This window comes from Schistocerca gregaria, chromosome 8 (assembly GCF_023897955.1).
Source record: "Schistocerca gregaria isolate iqSchGreg1 chromosome 8, iqSchGreg1.2, whole genome shotgun sequence".
Lineage (NCBI taxonomy): Eukaryota > Metazoa > Arthropoda > Insecta > Orthoptera > Acrididae > Schistocerca > Schistocerca gregaria.
Genome location: NC_064927.1, coordinates 453,489,151 through 453,515,815, shown reverse-complemented (window position 1 = coordinate 453,515,815; position 26,665 = coordinate 453,489,151). Strand labels below are relative to the sequence as shown.

Here is a 26,665-nt window from a genome sequence, read left to right as displayed (position 1 = left end):
TAAACACAGATTTTTGTCTTCACTCATGGCATCTTGCAAACAATAGTAATCTATCATCTTATATTTCTGAAATGTGTTTGACATTCTGATGCATTATCTTTTCATAACTGAAATATGATCAGTTGGAGATTGATGAATACAGTACAGGATGTGCAGAAGAGGGCTGCTTACTATTTCACTTTGTCATTGCATTCCGAAAACACTCAAATTGTTTACTGAAGGTGTCGTTGACTATAGGAAAGTACTGTAAGTAAATGCAGAACTACTTAGACAGTGTGTGACGCAGTGGAATATTCACAACTTCTGTCTCAAATTCTGCTCTGGTGTTGTACTGTAACATCATCTCTGCCCATGGTCGCAATGGCTTCTTGGTTTGATGACTTCGTATGTACAAAAACTTTTCTCATGCAGTCCACACTCAGGGCAGAATGCCTTAGAAATTGTTCCAGAATCCTGCAGGATGTATGTTTTTTTTAGGATTAGATCTGGGAATTAGGTGACACCCAGTATACATAACTCCTGCCAAAATAAATGACCCCCTACACTGTTATTAAAATCACCAGTTGTTACTTGCTGTTCTAATTTACGCAAGTGATACTCATGCAGTTCTCCACCAGTACAGTCTTTAATGTTTAGTCGGCCTGTGTGAGGCAGACATGGTGTTCACACACTGCAACAAAAACCAAACATGAGCTGTTGTCAAACTACACACTTTGCTACTACATGTGTTCTTTATTGAATGAATGCTTATATTGAGGGAAAATTAACATTGAAGAAGGATGGAAGATTAGAATTTAATGTCCTATTGATGATGAGGTCTTTAGAAACAGAGCACAAGTTTGGATTATGGAAGGATCAGGAAGGAAATCTCTCATTCCCTTTGAACTGAGCCATTCTGCCATTCATGTTAAACCATTAAGGGAAATTGTGGCCAACCTAAATCTGGATGAATGGATGAGGATTTGAACTGCTGTCTTCCCAAGTATTAGTCCATTCTCTTACCACTGTAATTAACACAGGGTAATTAATTGCTTTGGTTTGAAATCAGTGCTACAGAGAAGACTACAGCTAATACAAAGATCTCAGTGCCACAGCATGCCTCGAGAGAAATGTGTGCAGCCTTTGACGAATAATTTGAGGCCTTATACACAAGGAAGAAACACAGTTACGTCTTTATTAACATTGTCCACGCATTCATTTTTGCATACCACATAAAGCTCTGCCATATTTTCTGCATTCAAATTCAGTTGATGTCTTATGAAAACAAAAATGATAATGTTTTCTTGAAACTGTTGTACATATTGTTTTTTCTTGAAACTGTTGTACATATTGTTACTTTTCATCATAATGTTTGTATATGTTTGTGCAACTGACACTGCATCTCATTAAAACTTGTAACAGACATACAATTGGGGGGGGGGGGGGGGGACTTATCCATTTTGTGCCATTGTTATTCAAACAGAAGCTGAAATGCATTGAAAGATTCTCTCTTTAGATTAATCAGATTGATACAGTGGATTCTGTGGCATTTTTGTTGTTGATTAAAAATGCACAGATCAAATAAATGCTTACGATCTGAAACATTACTGATCGTATTTTCACCTACATTGAGCAACTCTTCAAAATATTCCCTCCCTCTGCCCAAGGCATCCACAGGGTTCACCAGTGGTTTTCCTGACCTGTCCAAAATACTTGTCATTTCCTTCTTACCTCCCTTTCGAAGAGTACTAATTACACTCCAGAATGGTTTTCCAGCAGCGTGACCCATAGTCTCCAACCTGTTTCCAAAGTCTTCCCAAGATTTCTTCTTGGATGCTGCAATTATCTGTTTGGCTTTGTTTCTTTCTTCAACATAACTTTCTCTGTCTACCTGAGTTCTAGTATGTAGCCATTTTTGATACGCCTTCTTTTTCCTTTTACAGGCTGCCTTGACTGTGTCATTCCACCAAGCTGTTTGCTTCATTCTACTTTTACACACTACTGTTCCAAGACATTCTTTAGCCACTTCTAGTACTGTGTCCCTGTACCTTCTCAATTCCTTTTCCAATGACTGTAATTGACAACATTCAACTAACTGGTACCTTTCTGAGATCGCTGTTACGTACTTGTGCTGATTTCCTTATCCTGAAGTTTCTCCACTCTTATCCTCCTACATATGGACCTGACCTCCTGCACTTTCGGCCTCACAATCCCAATTTCACTGCAGATTAAATAATGATCAGTGTCATCAAAGAATCCCCTGAATACACTTGTGTCCCTAACAGCCTTCCTGAATACCTGATCTGTTATTATATAGTCAATGACAGATCTGGTTCCCCTGCCTTCCCAAGTATACCGGTGAATGTTCTTATGTTTAAAAAAGGAGTTTGTGATTACTAAGCCCATACTGGCACAGAAATCCAAGAGTTGTTTCCTGTTCCTGTTGGCCTCCATATCCTCTCCAAATTTACCCATAACCTTTTCATACCCTTCTGTTCGATTTCCAATCCTGGCATTAAAATCACCCATGAGCAGAACACTGTCCTTGTCCTTTACTCTAACAACTACATCACTGAGTGCCTCATAAAAACTATCCACCTTATGTTGATCTGTCCCTTCACAATGCAAATACACTGACACAATCCTAGTTTTCTTGCTAGACACTGTCAAATCTATCCACATCAGTCGTACGTTTACATACCTTATTGCAACTACGCTGGGTTCCATTTCTTTCCTGATGAAAATCCCTACACCCCATTGTGCTATTCCTGCTTTGACTCCTGACAGGTAGACCTTGTATTCTCCCACTTTCTCTTCTTTCTCACCCCTTACCCGAATGTCACTAACAACTAAAACGTCCAGCCCCATCTTACTTGCAGCCTCTGCCATCTCTACCTTCTTCCCAGAGTAGCCCCCATTGATATTAATAGCTCCCCATCTCATTACCATTTGTTTGCCAAGTCATATCTTAGGAGTCCCTCGTTTTTCAGTTAGAGATGGGACTCCGTTACCTCCAAAGGTCTGAGGCATTTTGCTCTGATTGTTGCCAGCATCATATTTAAAGTACCAGGGAAGCAGGTTGCTAGCCTTACTTGCCCCGAGTCCCATTGGGTTTTACCCCTAACAGCTGAGGGACTAACCGGTGGATTTGGTAGTCTTTGCCGTTTGCACACAAAGGTGACCACGACTCAGAATATGTCCGAGATGCCCACCCTTATTCCAAAGTAACTGGTATCTCGACTGTCGGGACCACTTACTTGGCCACTCATACATTGCCAGTGGTTCATAAACTAGGACATGACTACACGAACCCACACCATGAACCACTAACTTTATTATATGTAAACATTTTTAACAGATTATGCTAAGTTATTCAAAATTCTTCATTGAATTGGTCGATTCTTCATTGAATTGGTCGACGTCAAGTTCTCATACAAAAAAACTTTTTCTGCTATAAATATTTGATCTTTTTCATACAATTCTTTATCTGCTCCACTTTTATGTTTATTCTTACCATTTTACAATTTGTTGAAGGCTTTCATGTACACAGTAATTATTCATTATATAGAGTCATTTAAACTGTTTTACATTTGTTACCTCATTTTCATGTGACAAATAGGGGATTTACTTTACATAAAGCAGCGAAGATTGTAAATTACAAAAATTGCGATATTTTAAGTCTGTACAAAACAAAATACTGAGAGTATTAAACAAAAATGTTAGTTGACTATGTAAAGGGAGTTGGAACACCATGTATTTAACCCGGCTTCCTGTATTTCAGAAACCAAAGTGGCAGTAGGTATGAAACTTTAACAGGACATAACACATTATATTACTGGTGTACTGAATTAAAATCATTGAATTTCAGCCAGTCTTTTGGGAAGTACAAATTTTTATCTGTGTTCTGTATAATTTTTTGTACTTTCTTCAAAACAATTTTAGTATACTCAACATTGTGTTTTTATTTTAGTTCAGTAGACTTAGTATATCTTTGTTGCAATTCCCTAAAAATATGAATATTCTACTCCAAGTGGTTCCAAAGATTTAGGGAGTAATTCAACTGAAATTGTAAAGTTGCAGAAACAGCTTCTAAATTTCAAAATGACTCAAACTTACTTAGTATACGTTCTGTTTTTATTTTTACTCACTCAGAAGCACCCTACACCATACTGTGTATCATCCTATTGATCATTTTCCATGAATCTCATTCTTTACTCCCATATGAACTCCTCACTGGCCATTTCTGTTGCATACTGTGTTTTATTGATGCTAACCTTGTCCATTCCTTTAAAATTTACTCCAGGAATAATTCCCACATGCTGTATCACTTCATTCCTATCATTGTTTGCAATTATCCATAGCAATAACAGCATCAAATAACCTCCCCACCCCCTTTTAGTGTCTTTCTCCCAACTAAAATATTTGTTGGTGTGCGAGTCCCTATGAGATTTTGAATATTTGGATTCTGAGATTGTGTATGTAGACACTTCTTCAACAAGTCGGGACACAGCAGTTCTTTGTAAATGGGCTTTATGACTTCCAAGACTGCTGCTGGGATGGAATGTTTTTAACTGCATGAAGTGAGTGTGCATGAATACAGACCAGGAGGGCAAAGTGGATGAATTTGTTTGCCATCTGTTGACATGTTGAGGAAGAACGTAGTCCATAATGCCTGCCACATTTTGAACAAATCATTAGAGTTATTCCTGATAACCACCCAATAGTATTGTTGTAATTAATCAATAATTTTGTCTGCCAGTGTACCCCTTGTTGCTTTACAATAAGAAAGATTCTTGTTTCTCAGACTTACTGTCAACTTCCTCAGACTGGTGCCCATCCCCTTCTGACGTGATCCACACATTCCTGTTTTGTGATAGTCTTGTTGTTGTTGTTGTTGTTGTTGTCTTCAGTCCTGAGACTGGTTTGATGCAGCTCTCCATGCTACTCTATCCTGTGCAAGCTTCTTCATCTCCCAGTACCTACTGCAACCTACATCCTTCTGAATCTGCTTAGTGTACTCATCTCTTGGTCTCCCTCTACGATTTTTACCATCCATGCTGCCCTCCAATGCGAAATTTGTGATCCCTTGATCCCTCAAAACATGTCCTACTAACCAATCCCTTCTTCTAGTCACGTTGTGCCACAAATTTCTCTTCTCCCCAATCCTATTCAATACCTCCTCATTAGTTACGTGATCTATCCACCTTATCTTCAGCATTCTTCTGTAGCACCACATTTCGAAAGCTTCTATTCTCTTCTTGTCCAAACTATTTATCCCTCATGTTTCACTTCCATACATGGCTACACTCCAAACAAATACTTTCAGAAACGACTTCCTGATACATAAATCTATATTCGATGTTAACAAATTTCTCTTCTTCAGAAATGCTTCCTTGCCATTGCCAGTCTACATTTTATATCCTCTCTACTTCGACCATCATCAGTTATTTTACTTCCCAAATAGCAAAACTCCTTTACTACTTTAAGTGTCTCATTTCCTAATATAATTCCCTCAGCATCGCCCGATTTAATTTGACTATATTCAATTATCCCCGTTTCGGTTTTGTTGATGTTCAATGTATATCCTCCTTTCAAGACACTGTCCATTCCGTTCAACTGCTCTTCCAAGTCCTTTGCCGTCTCTGGTTGAATTACAATGTCATCGGCGAACCTCAAAGTTTTTACTTCTTCTCCATGAATTTTAATACATACTCCAAATTTTTTCTTTTGTTTCCTTTACTGCTTGCTCAATATACAGATTGAATAACATCGGGGAGAGGCTACAACCCTGTCTCACTCCTTTCCCAACCACTGCTTCCCTTTCATGCTCCTCGACTCTAATAACTGCCATCTGGTTTCTGTACAAATTGTAAATAGCCTTTCGCTCCCTTTATTTTATCCCTGCCACATTCAGAATTTGAAAGAGAGTATTCCAGTCAACATTGTCAAAACCTTTCTCTAAGTCTACAAATGCTAGAAACGTAGGTTTGCCTTTTCTTAATCTTTCTTCTAAGATAAGTCGTAAGGTCAACATTGCCTCACGTGTTCCAACATTTCGACGGAATCCAAACTGATCCTCCCCGAGGTCCGCATCTACCAGTTTTTCCATTCCTCTGTAAAGAATTCGTGTTAGTATTTTGCAGCTGTGACTTATTAAACTGATAGTTCGGTAATTTTCACATCTGTCAGCACCTGCTTTCTTTGGGATTGGAATTATTATATTCTTCTTGAAGTCTGAGGGTATTTCGCCTGTCTCATACATCTTGCTCACCAGATGGTACAGTTTTGTCAGGACTGGCTCTCCCAAGACCGTCAGTAGTTCTAATGGAATGTTGTCTACTCCGGGCGCCTTGTTTCGACTCAGATCTTTCAGTGCTCTGTCAAACTATTCACGCAGTATCATATCTCCCATTTCATCTTCATCTACATTCTCTTCCATTTCCAGAATATTGTCCTCAAGAATGTCGCCCTTGTATAGACCCTCTATATACTCCTTCCACCTTTCTGCTTTCCCTTCTTTGCTTAGAACTGGGTTTCCATCTAAGCTCTTGATATTCATACACGTGGTTCTCTTATCTCCAAAGGTCTCTTTAACTTTCCTGTACACAGTATCTATCTTACCCCTAGTGAGATAAGCTTCTACATCCTTACATTTGTCCTCTAGCCATCCCTGCTTAGCCATTTTGCACTTCCTGTCGATCTCATTTTTGAGACGTTTGTATTCCTTTTTGCCTGCTTCATTTACTGCATTTTTATATTTTCTCCTTTCATCAATTAAATTCAATATTTCTTCTGTTACCCAAGGATTTCTAGCAGCCCTCGTCTTTTTACCTACTTTATCCTCTGCTGCCTTCACTACTTCATCCCTCAGAGCTACCCATTCTTCTTCTACTGTGTTTCTTTCCCCCATTCCTGTCAATTGTTCCCTTATGCTCTCCTTGAAACTCTGTACAACCTCTGGTTCTTTCAGTTTATCCAGATCCCATGTCCTTAAATTCCCACATTTTTGCAGTTTCTTCAGTTTTAATCTACAGGTCATAACCAATAGATTGTGGTCCGAGTCCACATCTGCCCCTGGAAATGTCCTACAATTTAAAACCTGGTTCCTAAATCTCTGTCTTACCATTATATAATCTATCTGATACCTTTTAGTATCTCCAGGATTCTTCCACGTATACAACCTTCTTTCATGATTCTTGAACCAAGTGTTAGCTATGATTAAGTTTTGCTCTGTGCAAAATTCTACGAGGTGGCTTCCTCTTTCATTTCTCTCCCCCAATCCATAATCACCTACTATGTTTCCTTCTCTCCCTTTTCCTACTGATGAATTCCAATCACACATGACTATTAAATTTTCGTCTCCCTTCACTACGTGAATAATTTCTTTTCTCTCATCATACATTTCTTCAATTTCTTCATCATCTGCAGAGCTAGTTAGCATATAAACTTGTACTATTGTAGTAGGCATGGGCTTTGTGTCTATCTTGGCCACAATAATGCGTTCACTATGCTGTTTGTAGTAGCTTACCCGCACTCCTATTTTTTTATTCATAATTAAACCTACTCCTGCATTACCCCTATTTGATTTTGTGTTTATAACCCTGTATTACCCTGACTAAAAGTCTTGTTCCTCCTGCCACTGAACTTCACTAATTCCCACTATATGTAACTCTAACCTATGCATTTCCCTTTTTAAATTTTCTAACCTACCTGCCCGATTAAGGGATCTGACATTCCACGCTCCGATCCGCTGAACGCCAGTTTTCTTTCTCCTGATAACGACGTCCTCCTGAGTAGTCCCCGCCCGGAGATCCGAATGGGGGACTATTTTACCTCCGGAATATTTTACCCAAGAGGACTCCATCGTCATTTAATCATACAGTAAAGCTGCATGTCCTCCGGAAAAATTACGGCTGTAGTTTCCCCTTGCTTTCAGCCGTTCGCATTACCAGCACAGCAAGGCTGTTTTGGTTAATGTTGCAAGGCCAGATCAGTCAATCATCCAGACTGTTGCCCTGCAACTACTGAAAAGGCTGCTGCCTCTCTTCAGGAACCACATGTTTGTCTGGCCTCTCAACAGATACCCCTCCATTGTGGTTGCACCTACGGTACTATGGTACGGCAATCTGTATCGCTGAGGCACGCAAGCCTCCCCACCAACGGCAAGGTCCATGGTTCATGGGGGGAGGGGGGGGGGGGGGGCCACAGTAAAGAACATATGTATTGAGAGGCCAATGTCAGAATAACAATCACCCGTTTCATCTCCGGATGGACTGAAAATTTCAGTAGCACAGGTGTGTTCTGATTGGTTCACTGATTTACATTTATAATAATGTTTTGTCAGAAACTGAAAATCAGTTACCTTTCTGGTATCTTCACTGGTCACTGGAGCAACAGAATTCTTAGAACTTTTACACACTACATGGATCTATATTTTGAAAAGCTACTGTATTGTTTTTGACATTGATATTGATAGAAATAATACAATTCTGCCTTTTTAGTACTGCAACCCACCTCCTTCTTTATAAAAAATTACCAAATTTATTTGATCTTGAAGCAACACATGTAAAATTTTTAACATTTTGAACACATGCAGATGATATTTTAAAGAAACAAATAAAGTAGTCCCTATTCGAATTTACAAGTAATTTATATACTATTTTATTAAGAAAATGGGATGAAACTGTGAAAGTATAAGAAATAATTTTTTTTTTCCGTTCTAAGTTATTATTGCCAATACTTTGAATTGATAAGTTATGCAGTGAAAATATACAAGTGTATCAGGTTGTTCGTGTAATGTATAGACGGAATAGTGTACTGAAAAAAATACAAGGTATTTACATTTCATGTCCACAGCCACTAAATCCTACACTCGCTCTTGGGTAGTTGGGTACAAACTCATACTTATTCTTGATGTGACTACTTCCATCTTTTGGCATATAACACATTTCAAATAACATGCTAAAATCTTTTGGAACACTTTTTTTTTATGGTATTCATGCTTATGCATCCTACACTTTCTAGCACGAAAATGAGCATATCCATCTTGAATATCCTGTAAAGGAAATGTAATTGGTGAGCCACCTTACCCCAGTTCTTGACTTGGAATTTCTCCATTGACTTCCACCACAGTGTGCTTAACTGTAGAGTAACGAGGTGTGAATCCCGAGACCTAAGTAAGAAGGTGGGGTAAAAAATTATCTCTGTTTTTAAAAAAAATGATTTACGGTGTGATCTCACCCTCCCACCCATCACCAGTAAATTTTCAGTCTCTTCATTAGTTTCAAAAGCTTTACACACACACACACATATTCATTTTCCATTGTTGGCTGCAGTATGTCTAGTGGTAGAGTCTGGAGGCTGCAGTTTTGGCTTTGTGGGTTCTAGTTAACAGCCAACTGCAGGTGGTGGCTCATGTTGGCACTAATAACGTGTGTCGCTATGGATCGGAAGAGATTCTCTCTGGTTTCCAGTGGCTATCTGAGTTGGTGAAAACTGCCAGTCTTGTTAGCGGGATGAAGGCAGAACTCACAATCTGCAGCATTGTCAACAGGACCGATTGTGGACCTTTCGTACAGAAGCAAGTGGAGGGTCGGAATCAGAGGCTCAGATGATTCTGTGACCGTGTAGGCTGCAGATTCCTCGACTTGCGCCATAGGGTGCTGGTGTTTCAGGTTCTGCTATAGGTAAGGTGTCCACTATACACAGGAGGTGCTACACGGGTAGGAGGGGCTGTGTGGTGTAGACTGGGCAGTTGTTTAGGTTAGACAGTCTCGGGAAAGATCAAAAAGGGCTCCAGTCTCAAAGGGTACAGGGTACAGGGCACAGAAATGACACGAATAGACCAAGCAACAGTCGGTACTGCAGTTGTAAATTGTCGTAGCTGTGTTGGAAAAGTACCAAAGCTTCAATCGCTGATAGAAAGCACTGAAGCTGAAATTGTTATAGGAACAGAAAGCTGGAGATAAATTGTGCCGAAATTTTTACAGAGGCGCAAACCGTGTTCAGAAAGGATAGATTAAATAAAGTAGGCGATGGTGTTTTTGTGTCTGTTGGTAGTAGTTTATCTTGTAGTGAAGTTGAAATACATAGTTCCTGCAAATTACTATGGGTAGAGGTTACACTCAACAGCCGTACCAAAATAATAATTGGCTCCTTCTACCAACCCCCCAGCACAGATGATATAATAGCTGAACTGTTCAGAGAAAACTGAATCTCATTGTAAATAAGTACCCCACTCATACAGTTATGATTGGTGGAGACTTCTATCTACCCTCAATATGCTGGTGAAAATACATGTTCAAAGCTGGTGGTAGACAAAAAACATCTTCCGAAACTGTACTAAATGCTTTCTCTGATAATTACTTTGAACAATTAGTTCATGGGCCCACATGAATTAAATGGTTGTGAAAACACACTTGACCTCTTAGTCACAAATAATCCTGATCTAATAGAGAGCGTCGTGACAGATACTGGGATTAGTGAACGCAAGGTCGTTGTAGCAAGGCTCAAAACCAAATCAACCAAAACCACTAAAAATAAATGCAAAATATATCTATTTAAAACAGCAGATAAAAATTCACCTGATGCCTTCCTAAGATTGAGTCTCCATTCCTTCCAAGCTAATTGTGTAAGGGCAGACCAGATATGGCTCAAATTCAAAGAAACAGTATCGACAGCAATAGATAGATTCATACCGCATAAGTTAATATGGGACGGGACTGATCCACCGTGGTACACAAAACACGTCAGAACACTTCCAGAAGCAACGAAAAAAGCATGCCAAATTCAGAAAAATGCAAAATCCCCAAGACTGGCTAAGTTTCACAGAAGCTCGAAATTTAGTGAGGACGCCAATGCGAGGTGCTTTTAATAGTTTCCACATTGAAACATTGTCTCAAAATATGGTACATCTACATCTACATGACTACTCTGCAATTCACATTTAAGTGCTTGGCAGAGGGTTCATCGAACCACAATCATACTATCTCTCTACTATTCCACTCTCGAACAGCGCGCGGGAAAAACGAACACCTAAACCTTTCTGTTCGAGCTCTGATTTCTCTTATTTTATTTTGATGATCATTCCTACCTATGTAGGTTGGGCTCAACAAAATATTTTCGCATTCGGAAGAGAAAGTTGGTGACTGAAATTTCGTAAAAAGGTCTCGCCGCGACGAAAAACGTCTTTGCTGTAATGACTTCTATCCCAACTCGTGTATCATATCTGCCACACTCTCTCCCCTATTACGTAATAATACAAAACAAGCTGCCCTTTTTTGCACCCTTTGCATGTCCCAAAGATATTCTGGTTGTATGTAAAGTACACCAGTGGCAAAAAACAGTCAATACCATCACTGTGCAATAGCAATGGAAATGTTACCAATGACGGCGCCACTATAGCAGACTTACTAAATACAGTTTTCCGTAATTCCTTCACAAAAGAAGACGAAGTAAGTATTCAAATATTCTAGATTTCAAAACCAGAACAGCTGTTAGCATGAGTGACATAAAAATAGATATCTCGTTGTTGTTGTGGTCTTCAGTCCTGAGACTGGTTTGATGCAGCTCTCCATGCTACTCTATCCTGTGCAAGTTGCTTCGTCTCCCAGTACCTACTGCAACCTACATCCTTCTGAATCTGCTTAGTGTATTCATCTCTTGGTCTCCCTCTACGATTTTTACCCTCCACGCTGCCCTCCAATATTAAATTGGTGATCCCTTGATGCCTCTGAACACGTCCTACCAACCGATCCCTTCTTCTTATCAAGTTGTGCCGCAAATCTCTACTCCCCAATCCTATTCAATACTTCCTCATTAGTTATGTGATCTACCCATCTAATCTTCAGCATTCTTCTGTAGCACCACATTTCGAAAGCTTCTATTCTCTTTTTGTCTAAACTATTTATCGTCCATGTTTCACTTCCATACATGGCTACACTCCATACAAATACTTTCAGAAAAGACTTCCTGACACGTAAATCTATATTCGATGTTAACAAATTTCTCTTCTTCAGAAACGCTTTTCTTGGAATTGCCAGTCTACATTTTATATCCTCTCTACTTCGACCATCATCAGTTATTTTGCTCCCCAAATAGCAAAACTCCTTTACTACTTTAAGTGTCTCATTTCCTAATCTAATTCCCTCAGCATCACCCGACTTAATTCGACTACATTCCATTATCCTCATTTTGCTTTTGTTGATGTTCATCTTATATACTCCTTGTACTACTGTAGTAGGTGTGGTCTTCGTATCTATCTTGGCCACAATAATGTGTTCACTATGCTGTTTGTAGTAGCTTACCCGCATCCCTATTTTCCTATTCATTATTAAACCTAGTCCTGCATTACCCCTGTTTGATTTTGTGTTTATAACCCTGTAGTCACCTGACCAGAGGTCTTGTTCCTCCTGCCAACGGACTTCTCTAATTCCCACTATATCTAACTTTAACCTGTCCATTTCCCTTTTTAAATTTTCTAACCTACCTGCTCGATTAAGGGATCTGACATTACATGCTCCGATCCGTAGAACGCCAGTTTTCTTTCTCCTGATAACGACATCCTCTTGAGTAGTCCCCGCCCGGAGATCCGAATGGGGGACTATTTTACCTCCGGAATATTTTACCCAAGAGGACGCCATCATCATTTAATCATACAGTAAAGCTGCATGCCCTCAGGAAAAATTACGGCTGTATTTTCCCCTTGGTTTCAGTCGTTCACAGTACCAGCACAGCAAGGCTGTTTTGGTTATTGTTACAAGGCCAGATCAGTCAATCATCCAGACTGTTGCCCTTGCAACTGCTGAAAAGGCTGCTGCCCCTCTTCAGGAACCACACGTTTGTCTGGCCTCTCAACAGATACCCCTGTCTGCTTGTGTCTGTGTATGTGCGGATGGATATGTGTGTGTGTGCGAGTGTACATCTGTCCTTTTTCCCCCTAAGGGAAGTCTTTCCACTCCCGGGATTGGAATGATTCCTTACCCTCTCCCTTAAAACCCACATCCTTTTGTCTTTCCCTCTCCTTCCCTCTTTCCTGAAGAAGCAACCGTCGGTCGTGAAAGCTAGAAATTCTGTGTGTGTGTTTGTGTTTTATTGTGCCTATCTACCGGCGCTTTCCCGCTTGGTAAGTCTTGGAATCTTTGTTTTTAATATATTAATCAAATTGCATGCGTATGGAGTATCGTCTCAGTTGTGTGGCTAGAGTCAGGATTTCCTCTCAGAGAGGTCACAGTTCGTAGTGATAGACAGTAAATCATCGAGTAGAACAGAAGTTATATCTGGCGTTCTGAAAGGTAGTGTCATAGGCCCTCTGCTGTTCCTGAGTTACATAAATGAGGTAGGCGATAATCAGCAGTCCCCTTAGATTCTTTTGCAGATGACGCTGTAATTTACCGTCTAGTAAAATCATCAGATGATCAGTTCCAGTTACAAAATGATCTAGAGAGGATTCCTGTGTGGTGCAAAAAGTGGCAATTGGCAATAACAAAGAAAAGTCAGAGGTCACATCCACATGGGTACTAAAAGAAATCCGATAAATTTTGGGTATATGATAATTCACACAAATCTAAGGGCTGTCAATTAGACTAAATACCTAGGAATTCCAATTACAAGCAACTTAAATTGGAAAGACCACACAGATAATATTATGGGGAAGGTGAAGCAAAGACTGCTTTTTGTTGGCAGAACACTTAGAAGATGTGACAAATCCACTAAAGTGAAAGCCTACATTACTCTTGCTCATCCTCTGCTGGAATATTGCTGCATGGTGTGGGATCCTTACCAGGTAGGATTGACGGAGTACATAAAAAAATTGCAAAGAAGGGCAGCTCGTTTCATGTTATCGAGCAGTAGGGGTGAGATTGTCACTGATATGATACGCAAGTTGGTGTGGCAGTCACTGAAACAAAGGCGGTTTTCTTTGTGGCGAGATCTATTTATGAAATTTCAATCACCAACTTTCTCTTCCAAGTGAAAATATTTTGTTGACACCCACCTACGTAGAGAGAAATTATCATCACAATAAAATAAGAAATCAGAGCTCAAACGAAACGATTTGGGTGTTCCATTTTCCCACGCGCCATTTGAGAATGGAATGGTAGAGAACTAGTATGAAAATGGTTCAATGAACCCTCTGCCACGCACTTAAGTGTGAATTGCAGAGTGATCATGTAGATGTAGATAATTGACAAAGTATTTTCTGTTTTTATGTTGTCGTTTTTTTAAATCCCATTGTTCTATATCACACTGACTTCACTATCTCCATTTTCATAAATTAAAATTAAAAACACATCCATTTCATCAGAGGCATGCCCACTACTACTAACTCATTCTGCAGTGCTAACACATTCCAAAGAGTTAACAAAACAAAAGAGTTTACAAACTTTCTTGACAAAAGAAGAATCATCACCTTGTTATATCATTATTTTGTAAATGAATCTGGTAATAAATTTAATAATTAGTGTTAGATTGTCCAATTAATATTATGAATTTGAAGTATGCATGATATTTCATAATTTCAAGTATTTCTAAAAGAAGAAGAATTTTAGCTATACAAACAGAGCTAGTAAATATCTATTGCAACAAATTAATTTCTTTTTATACATTTTAGCCTGAAATACAACACATCATATACAAAATATATGAAATTCATTTAGTTAAACAGCTGAGATAATGATCACGTATACAAGATTCGAAAATATTCCTGGTATCAGCTATATCTATTAAAAAAGGGGGGGGGGGGGGGGCGGGGTTATGTCAGAGGAATGTGTCCAATTACAAGGGGTAATATAAAATAATACTTAAACAATATGCAACTTTTATTACAGACTATTGTTAATCTTTGGAAATATGACAAAGTAAATAATAATTATAACATCAGTGTATTTTATTGTATCATACTTGTCATATGTGGAAATGTGAGATTGTACTCATCTGTTATATTCAATTACCAGTTTTGTTATAACACTGCGCGAAACACAATAGTACGTAACATAAAGTGTAAGAAACATTGAAGGAATTGTTTAGCATCATATCACAAATAAAATGTAAATTGGTAAAAAATATAAAGCTAACAACTAAGAAAAAAATAGATCCTCATATTAAAGGAAATATAGATTTTTATAAATTAATTTCAAAATTTGATGAAATTTTGAATACATCAGACGTTTTCAAACTAAACTGTTATGGCAACGTTGATAAATATTTTACTGATGGTCTTTGCCCACTGGTTTCGAAGAGTCACAGCATTCAAAGGAACTTTTTTGCTCTTCTTTATGTGAAGCTTTTTGGGTAAATTTTTTCTCATGCATGTCTCATTTTTGCTTCAAAGTTCACTCACATCTTCATCAGTCACTGGAATATACGTTTTCAGCCTCTTGACACTCAAATTCTCATATTATTTCCTCTGGAGTTCTTAGTATTTTATCAGAAGACATTTTCTGTCTGCAAAAGAAAGTACCACCTATTTTGTAAACAAAAAGAATTTAACATAAATATCAAAGCTGGGTGACTTTTTACCCTGCCGGGTAAATTTTACAATTTACCTGAGGATGGAGAACAATGCCTGAGACTTTATAGCCAGCCTGAGACTTTATAGCCTCCTCAACATGAACAACAATACTGATTGGAAAGGTAGACAATGATTCCCACCCTAGAAGCCAGTAGTGCCAACATAGGATAAAAAATTATATGAACTTGAGTAACTTTTATCTCACCTTGTTATTCTAGGGTTAAGACCATTTCCAGTAGATGTTCATCCCTGGTAGCGTCATCTAAATATACCACTCTTCAAATTGTCTGTATCCACCGCAGCTGTTATGCTATGGTTTGAGCTTACAATTCAGTTTCCAGTTAATTTTATGTATCCTTGCTCCAATACTTAGTTTTTAATGCACTTTCAAGTCTTGTATATTTCTCAAATTTGTCTAAATGTAACATACCCTACTGGATAACATCCCACCAAATGACTTATTACCAGGGAACTGAAAGTGTAGCATCTATTTTTGGTAACGTTGCATCTATTTTTGGAAATTTTTGTATCTACTTTTGTTTGTTTGTCATTAGTTGTACAAATTTAAAATATTGTCATGCTATGTGCCTGAAGACAGAGCCTTAGTGCATTGAAATTGACTGTTAAACAAGAATGATAATGGGAAGATTTTTTATTTGAATGTTTGCTTTTACAAAGACTTCAGCAGTTGTTTTCTGAAATGACCTTTACTCATTTTCTTCTTTTGGCTCTATTTAAGCTTCCAACAAATGACTGGTCATATTGAGAATCAGCAGCATTTTCCCGCCAGTGAACAGAGAGCTTCTTCAATTTAAGGTGTTTCTCAACATAGTTTCTCTTTCTGACCCAATCCGATAACTACAAAATCAGCAGAATATTGATTCCAACTTTCCATGGCCATTCATAGCCATCCAACCTACGCCTGACAATGCTACAGACAGAACCTACTTTAGTTGTGCAGTAGAATCGAAATGAGCTCAATTTGCATGTTAGGGGAAGAAAGCACTCAGTACCTGCTAGCTTGCATGGGTTGGCAGCATCATAAATGAGATAGTATAGGCTCGACCTCTACCGGTATCTGATGCAACACCCCACCCCCCACCCTTTTCCCTGCTGCCTACACCTAAGTTAGTTTCAAAACATGAAACATGCTTGGTTTGATACGTTATGTCTTGTTGCTAAAACACAAAGCAAATGTGGATGGAGTAATTTCTTGTGCAGTGAAGGAAAAGTAGACCGATGAAGTTGTCTACCTTTAATACTCAACTGAAGACAATCAGGAGAACGAAAAATGGTTTGGTTTCAGGAACTCAGTTTTCATCTTCAAGAAGTTGTGTCACATGTAAACGTGGTGTGATTATACCAACTTTTGAATTTCTGCCAGGTGAAAAAAATACATATTTTTTGTTCTAAGGCACTAAGACCCCTGCCAGTGTCCTACATTGCATTATGTGGCATGTATAGAGGCCATTCAACCACCCACTACTGAAGTGGTAGCAGAGCATCAAGCACACCAATATGTCACTGCATTCATGTACTTTCTGTTTTGCCGACATGTTGTTACACGTATTATCTTTCTTAACTGGCCCTCACCACATGATGTTAAATACCAGTAACCAAACATTAGTTACATTTTCTATATTTATATGCAGAAAATAAAGCTATATCAAACTATCTTTGGGAACATAGTTCTTCTGGATACAATCCACTATAAAATATCATTTATTAGGCAATTTTAAATTTGAGGTGCAGTTTGCCTCTGTATTTGCAGTTATCACAAAACACAAATTTTTAATAAATGAAAAGCACCAGTTTGCTTTTGTTCTACAATATTACTTTTATTGTTAACTGGTTTTCGGCTTACAGTATCTGAAGATACCCTTGTAAGCCGAAAACTAGTTAACAATAAAAGTAATATTGTAGAACAAAAGCAAACTGGTGCTTTTCATTTATTATAATGTTGTTGTTCTACCAAGAACCAATGGAAGATTCTGTTAACAAATTTTTAAGGTCCCTACTTTCCTTTGATCAATCCAGTGTCTAGTTAACAAACCGTTTTTAGTTTTAAAAAGTAATCCTGGTTCTCCACTGGAAAAATCTGTATATGGGAGAGTAGTTGTTTAATGCCCTGCCCATTTCGAAAGGTAAAATGCTCACACCAAATATTAGTACCTTCATTGTTTTATAAAAACTCTTTCTGATTTGATTTTAATCTGTTATTTCATAATACACTCAGTGCTTTCTTTAGTAAAGCCCATTCAGTCTCTTTGTAACGTAATATTGAGCATAATTTTCCACATATTTTTATTAAATCATTTCTTGCACCTTCAGTAACTTCCTAGTTTCATTCAGTACCTCCTATGTTGTAATTTATCCACTCAACTAATAGTAATAACTTTTGTCTTATTTAATTCATTCAATTTATTTTCATTCGTACTCACACGATCGACCATCTCAACCCAATTATCTAGAGTCCTCAGATTATTTAATCCCTCATTAGGCTTTTGTTCCATCACATCCATTCTTCCAGATAATCTGTTTCACATTTATTTCATACAACATTATGATTATAAACTTACTGTTGCTAGCAAAATCAAGTTACATGATTCTTTGTCATCAGATGTAGTTACAGTTGAAAGTTAATTGTGTTGTTATCACTGGACATTAGCATGATGTAGTTGACATCATTACACATTAAAAGCAGTTCACTTTAAGGTGTGACTCTGAACACAGCAACAGCGACCAACGGCAATTACAGAAGACAGATGGCATCATTGTTGTCTGCAGTGGGTGCAATGCAGAATGCACTGACAGACAAGCATGCAGTTGCTAAAGTAAGAACATGCAGTTGCTAAAGTAAGAACTACGCAAGGTGAGATATCTTTGCCATGGTTATTGTGTTATTATTGTAAGAGGAAGATGATGACGTTTTATTGTTGCATACAGAAAAGACGAAAGCTGGCAATGCCTTTCTATATAAGCAGAACATCAGAAGGAAGTTAGGCAGCACTGATTAAAAAAAATTTGTCAAGTGATGAAAATGTATCCAGGAGATATTGCCATTTAAGTAAAATACAGATTAATTTCATTCCCTGCATTATTAATAACAAATAAAACCAACAGGGCCTAAGAAATGCAATAACTGAAAAAAAAGACGGTGGTGTAAGTGTACAGAATTTCATACATTATTACGTTGTGCTGCATGTCAAAGGCTCGGCAAGTTACTTTCTAATACTGTACTGTGCCAGAGATGTTGAGGTTGAAGGACTGCCGATATCACTTGATGGCTGATGTCTGTTGCACCGTGCAAGCATTTTTCCACAGTTAGAAACAACATTACTTTTTTTGCCTTATAAACTTGAGGTAGATGCCTTACGACGTCACTTATGTGATGGGAAAATAATCAGTGTCGACATCACTGTTTGCTGTAAATGTTCCTATTAAATTTTGCGTACTTTGTACCCTCCCTTTCCACATATTTAATACCATATCATCGTTACCACCAACTTCACTGTGTTTTCTGTACTGTTACACATCATTCATCATTTGTTAAGTCAGCTGTTTCCCCACTAATTCATGTTGTATTTTTTGGTACCATACCTTCTTCCTGTGATGCTAAAATGTCCAGCTGACAAGTTTGGTCTCCATTGTATTGTAGGTTTTCCTGTGTTTTTTGAGTGCACTGATACCACTGGAATATTTGTTCCTCCAGATCTAGCAAGAATGATAGCTGTTCTTGTCCTTTGCCTTTTGAATTTTTTGAGGCAGCAGGGCCTTTTCCTAATTGGTTTTTCCTCTTAAGCCTCTCGTACTGATCTCTTTAAAACTTCCACTTCTTACAGTGATCACCTGTAAATGGGAACTACATTAGTTATGTGTTTTCATTTGTTTCAGGTCCTTGACTACAGGCAAAAGTTACTGCTCCTTGTCATTGTTGATGCCCCAACTGTACTCTTATTCCTTCATTATTTGTATTATGCTAAGAACCTCCCATTTTGTATTAATTTTCCAATAGAATTTAATGATTTACACAATCATATGTCATCATCTCTCATATCAAGAATTGTGAAACATGTACTGAAGATTTTAAGAATAACATTGCTGCCTGTATTGATGCCACCTTCTACTGAATCAGATTTCAGATTACTGAACAAGAATTATGGCATAAATTGAGTGTACCTAATTGTGTTGGTATTACAGTTGAAAATTACGTTTACATATACCACCGGATGAGAGTGGATCACTGTTTTTAATTATATAAATATTCCTTTTCAATTGTTTTGTTTGCAATTGTGGATGCAAATTATAAATTCATTGGTGTTGATGTCGGCACTTACACAAAAGTATCAGGTGATAGGATATTTAAAAATTGCAACAAAGAAGTTTAATATCCTTCCACCAAAGTGTTTGCTGATCACAACTGTGAGGTTGCCCCATTTCCTGACTGGAGACACATTTTCTCTTAGGGATGATCGTATCTATAACTATACATTGTGTCATGCTTATTTTGAGGGACTTTGGGCTATTAAGCCAAGTCTTTAGAGACTTTTATAGTCATGTTGCTGTAGGCCATGACATGGTTGATAATCTGATATTATCGGTGTGTTGTTTACATAGTTTGCTACATGACAGTTGCCTTGAAGAGAAAGGAACTCCATTTTATAGTTATGATGTTAATGAAGGAACTGGCCAGAACAAACATCCTTAGCTTTTCTCACTTTTGAAGGTTTCTAAACGGCAGTGGATTTGAAATTAGAGACAAAAAACTTGTCCCATTTAGCTCCTGTGTTACACTTCTCCGGACATTAATGTTCCCTGAAATGTTTCTGTATTCTTCATGTCATGCATCATAAATCACAGAATATTTTTTCCATATTGTTTATTAATTTTCCTTCATTGGAGCCTGAAAATCTCATTTTCACTGATGAATTCAGTATGTTTGCCCAGTAAAAGCAGTCTCCAGTAACTGTGCAGTTCAGTGATAGTATCACTAATGATTCTAGAGTGGAGGTGCTGCCTGTCACCAGAGCAGTTATAAGGTGGTAGTCAAAGTTGTTGCCAAATTCCGCATGCTTCACATTCAAAACAAAGGGAACCAGTTGTGCCACTTTTGCCTGGTCAGTGCTGCCTTCCTTCTGTGGTCATGTTTTGAATCCCATCTTTATTCGCACAGGTCCCACTCCAGATGAATTAACACTTATTCATCATTTGTGCATTCGTATTTTGATGCCCGTGCACAAAGTGCCTTGTTGTTCCGTAAATTCCACACCTTCACTGCATCAGTTGACTGTGTATGTGCTGATAGTTTTTCTGCTTCGTCCTCCTCTACCATTGGCTCATTTGTTTCACACACCTAGTTGCTACGATTTGTGCCATTTGCTTCTTTCATTGATAGGGTGAGAACAGCTCACAGAGCCCGAGGTCACCTGAAACTACAAATTTGCAGCAATAAAAGTGAGGGTCAGTTTGTCCCTCTCTTCTTTCCTTCTCTTTTAATTGCACCACACCTTTTACTAATATGAACATGTCATACTAGTATTTGATTGCATCTTGTTTCCCTTAGCTCTATATTGTCCCCTAATGGCATCTTCCTAGACTTGTGATTCAAGTAAACAATGATAATCCTCAATTGATGGTATTAACTCTTCAGTAATTGTTATGAGAAACCTCTTCCTTTCTTAAAACTTGCTTGCAATACATTGATTCTTTCAGTGTTTAGATGTTCCTAAGCAGTTATTAATTTGGTTATTGTTTGGCTTCAATAAAACTAAGTGTATTTATTAATGCTAATTATTTTCTGATTATTTGTATTTATTTATGTACATAGCTTCCTGTAGCTTTTCAGTCCACTTAACCACCCTTGTGATAACACAAGAAATGCAACTGCACAATCACCAATCCTTGGTCATCTTCACCAAGAAAATTTGTATTATCTCCAGCATTAATGGTTTATCACCCTCTTGTATTCTTTCTTCACTTCAGAATTAATTCGCCTCTCAACGAAATTCCCTTCATAATATTTTTAAATTCTGTTACTCAGTTGTCATGTATGAAGGAATGACTGAGTCATATGGCATAGGAACTTTGGTGTTTGGCAAAATGTCTAGCCATCTGTTTATTTGACAAACTTTGATCTTTGTGCCTTTCTAAGATAATTAAACTTCTAACTTCAAATAATCAGAAGTAATTCTCATAGCAAACTACGCTTCAGAGTAAATAAAGTAATTAGAATCCTCACGCTTATTTTGCGAATGTGCCATCCATAGTTGGAGGCCTTCTGGTTGTGGTTCCTTGGCAGTCCCAAACTGAGTAGCTGTGAGATATATGCACCTGTCTCCCACTGCAACCTTGGTAGCACACTGTCACTTCTCCAGCACCCAGAGACCACTGAAACATCACCCAAACAAACTGTCAGAAATAGCTATTCTAACATAAAGTCATTCAACAGTTAATTACTCAAATTAACACTGAATGCAATTGTTTCATGCCACTAATTACTCAAATTAACACTGAATTCAATTGTTTCAAGCCACACTCCGCTGTATACCACTTTGACATTGTATGTGATAGCATTTGGAATGTAATTTACACACACAAATTTGGTGCCCTCACAATGTGTCTCTTAAAATGTCTTGTTACCTTTTGTTGATTTACTTATACATGCAGGAACGTCTTATACTCTTAGGCAAAGGTCCCAAGTTCGAGTCTCGGTTCGGCACACAGTTTTAATCTGCCAGGAAGTTTCATATCAGTGTACACTCCACTGCAGAGTGAAAATCTCATTCTGGATCTTATACTCTTACTCTAATTTATGATTTTTATCTCTTTCAGAGGAATTATGTTTACATGCCTTAAAGTTTGAACTTTTTGTTACTTATAATTTCTAGGTACAAAAAATTAACATTATTATTATATTGAAATATAATCTTCTTTGATAATTGTTTGATGAACAGAAAGCAAAATTGCCAGATTCTTCAGCAGCATGCATCTGAAGAGATCACAGTCTCTGAAAGAAGAGAATGGCCCACGGCCTTTGGCTCAGGACCATGGAAGAAGTAAGTAAAAGAGACAAAACTGGAATCATTTTCATAATCAGAAACTGATTTTTTAATGTAGAGTACCAGAGCGAGAAATTGTGATTTAGAAGTGTGATAATAATAATGCAGTACCATAAGGAAGTGTTCAAATATTTAGTGTAAAGTGCCCTGAATGAATCTTTTATCCTGCAGTACAGTATACACCATTTTCAGTCTTGCTGCCAGATTAAGACTACCGGTACGCTAAAACTAAAAAGTCCAAATTGCAATTTATTTTCATTCTATTGGCTGTAACTGGTTGCAGGTATAATAGCAATCATCAGACCAAGATTCCAGACTACATTAGGAGACAGTGCCTGAATCCACTGTGTCATACCATAAGGTATCTGTCATCAATACCTTATGGTATTACACAGTGGCTCTGGGTACTGGAGAGGAGCATGTTGGCTGACAGGAGTAGCAGAGTTGATAAAAGTTGCAAGATGACGCAGTGAACAACTTTGGACAAATGTTTATTAGTTTCAGTTGATGTTGACCTTAGTACTGCAAACACTGCAGTGTACACCTGCACTGTTGTTGCCATTCTGTGCTGTGTTCCATTTGCTGAGTTTTGTTTTGAGTGTCAGTTATTCCATGTCACATCTGTTTTCATATAATGAAGCAGACTATGTGCTAAACTTAGTGCTGTCAGTAGATGAAGTTGGGTTAGGTCAGCCGTGAGGGAAAGGTGTAGGTGCTGATCGACTGCTGACAGTTTGTATCAGTTCCCCTTGCCTGTATTGTAAATACATTGAGTGCCTTCTAGGAGTGTGAAAGTAATAGATAATGGTTGTCTGGGATAGTGTAGCTGCTCCAATGTGTGTGTATTCTGTCTTAAACAATAGATAGTCTACAGTGGAATGCAGCAATATGGGAAGGATAGATTGCTACTCGTCACACGAAGGCACAATGAAAAAGAATGCTACAGGTGTTCAGCTTTTAGCCTACGACCTACATCTGAAGCAGAAAACACACATGTTCACATAAGCGCAACACACACTTACCCTTGGCCACTGTCATCTCTCAGGTCTTAGTGCCCAGAGATGACAGTGACCATATGTGTGTGAGTTGTTCTTGTGTGAATTTGTGTGTGTTCTCTAATTCTGCAGAAAGATGTAGCCTGAAAGCTGAACATTTCTAGCATTCTATCTCATTGTGATTGTCTTTGACTCAATAGCACTTCTTCATGATGAGCAGCAATCTATTCTTTCTGTATTGTTGTATTCTGTGCTAGTTAGCTCTGGAGGAGGACATCATCAGAAAACTTAGCAGTGTTTTTATTTTTGTTTATGTGTGTGTATTGACCACTCGATGCCTCAACTGTACTTTTATTCCTTCATTATTTGTATTACGCTGAGAACCTCCCATTTTGTATTAATTTCCCAATAGAATTTAATGATTTACACAATCGCAGCCCTTTGCAAGGTCACAGAACATGACAATAGGCCAACGTTTCTTGTTTACTTCTATCAGAAATTAGTTTGTGGTATCAATTTTTTTTTCTCTGTAGAGAAGCCTTTACAAAAGCCAAAGCTGAGCTTCTGTTGAAAGGTTATTCTTTGAGAGGTTGTTGAATATTCTTTTGTAAGATACAATGTCAAAAATGTCTGGCGACCTGCAAAGGAGGAAGATGGGTCAATAATTAGTGGTCACTTGCTTGTCTCCAGTTTTTGTAAATAGTTGTTACTACACTATACTTCAATCTATCATAAAAATACCTTACCAAACGAAAGCTTTGGCATGTTGATAGACACACACCCTAAGGTAAGTCTTTCCGCTCCCAGGATTGGAATGACTCCGTACCCGCTCCCTTAAAACCCACATCCTTTCATCTTTCCCTCTCCTTCCCTCTTTCCTGACAAAGCAACCTGGAGTTGTGAAAGCTTGAATTTTGTGTTTGTGTTTGTTTGTGTGTCTATCAACATGCCAACGCTTTCGTTTGGTAAGTTACATCATCTTTGTTTTTAGATATATTTTCCCCACGTGGAATGTTTCCCTCTATTATATTCATAAAATATACCTTGACGCATCAAATGATTACAAAGAGAACTTGAAAGAGAAGCTATGAATTGAGATTGAAGCTACAGGATCAACACAAGATTTTAGTTTTTGGTTGAAATACTGTCATAACCAGAAGAGTTAGTGATTTTCACTGGTGTAATTATTTCTTCAAAAAGTTGATTGACTGAAACTGAAGCCTGGTTCTGGAACATGCAACACCTGTCTAAAGTAAATCCCCACCTGGTGTACAGGATAGACAGTATGATTGAGATGAAATACTCTCAGACATGAAGAAAAATGTAATCGTTCTAGTTCCTAAGAAGGCAGATGCTGATAGGCGTGAATATTACACAGCTATTGGTGTAATATAAATTGTGGCCACAAAATACTGAAATGAAGTATTTACAAAAGACTGGTAGAAGCCAGTCATGGGAAATGTCTGTTTGAATTCCAAATAGACATAGAAATATTCTGTGGCATTACTGACCCTCTGACTTATCTTAGAAAATAGGTTGAAGGAAGACAAACCTATGTTTATGTCAATTGTATATATAGAGAATGCTTTTGACAGTATGGACTAGAACACAATCTTCGAAACTCTGAAGCTAAAAGCGATAAAATACAGGATATGAAAGATTATCTCAACTTGTACACAAACCAGACTTCAGTTATAAGATTCAATGCTCAATCTACATATTGATTAACATTAGGGATCCTCTACTGCTTGCTCAATGTACACTCCCTTCTCATCAGTTGGTTCCCTTTCGTGTCCTGTGTAGTCTGGTTGCAGTACAAGGTGTAGATAAACTTCTGCTCTCTGTACTCTATTACTGCTACCTTAGAATTTCAAAGAGCATATTCCAGTCAACAATGTCAAAAGCTTTCTCTATCTACAGATACTATAAACATAGATTTGCCTTTCTTCAAGCTATCTTCTAAGACAAGTTGTGTGTTCAGTCTTGTCTTTTGTATCTCAAATTAGTCCAACTGAATGAGTGGCTAGTACATCTGACAGGAATTTATTTATTGTTTTGTGGGAGTACCAGAATGGTGTCCACTCACCCTCGCTATGCCTTTTGAGGAGACTCTAAGCCCTGGAAAGCAAACAGTGGCCAGGAGAGTAATCTGCCCCTCCATATCATGTCCAAATGTCACTATATAGTGGACAACAGCAAGCCAGCATTGTGGTGTCCTCTGGGCCTGATTGTGGAGTTTAATTTAGAATTTTTAGCTCTGTGATATTAATCCAGAACCGAAACTGATCTTCCCCAAGTTTGGCTTAGACCCCACTTTCGATTCTTCTGCAAATGTTGGTGGGTAAGTTTGTAGTGTGTGGTTTTTTCCCCCAAAAGTTGGTATTCCAGTTCCTATAGGTTTATTTATCAATCGTCATTTTTTATTTGTAGTTCATTGTTGCTGTTTGAGTTTACATATTGTAATTTTGTCATTTGGAGATAGTGAGTGGAGCTGCGGACACTAGAAAATGGAGTACTAAGGGGATAAATCAGAACATTTCTGACATATTCTTCTGTTTGAGTTCAGTAGAGGGGTGACAGCAGTGGATGTGGACAGAAATATGTGTACCGTGTATGTGGATAATGTCATTGGACAGAGCATGGCGGAAAAATGGTTTTCTCATTTTAAGGAAGATCCTTTTGATACTAATGACTCTCCACATTCAGGAAGACCTTCAATGTTTGATGAAAATCATTTAAACACATTAATCCACAATGGCCCACTTTAGTGTACACAAGAACTTCCAGATGTGATGAATTATGATCTTTTCACCATTGTGTGATGTTGAACACAATGGGGAAGGTTCAAAAATTAGGTGTGTGGTGCTGCATGCTCTTCGCCAAAATTACAAAGATCAACAGGTGGCCATATGTGCATCTCTGCTTGCTTATCATCAGCTGGCTCATGAATAACACTGACCATTTCTATCGTGTATCATTACTGGAGATGAGAAATGATGTCATTATGAGCACATAAGGAAAAGGAAGGAATAGTTGAGTCCCAACAAAGTAGTAACTCTCTGTAAAAAGACTTGCAATCCACAAAAGATAATGTTATGCATCTGATGGAACAGCAACATTGTGGT

The 26,665-nt window shown here is 38.0% G+C and overlaps 1 protein-coding gene across 3 annotated transcripts in view; it reads left to right on the top strand.

Annotated features, from left to right (window-relative positions):
- Positions 1 to 26,665, top strand: part of LOC126284213 (X-linked retinitis pigmentosa GTPase regulator-like) — a 277,559-nt gene that overhangs the window by 208,073 nt on the left and 42,821 nt on the right. For all 3 annotated transcript variants that reach the window (XM_049982982.1, XM_049982984.1, XM_049982983.1), the window contains one exon: positions 22,441 to 22,542. In XM_049982982.1, coding sequence (XP_049838939.1) covers positions 22,441 to 22,542 — 102 coding nt within the window. The remainder of the gene's footprint in view (positions 1 to 22,440; positions 22,543 to 26,665) is intronic.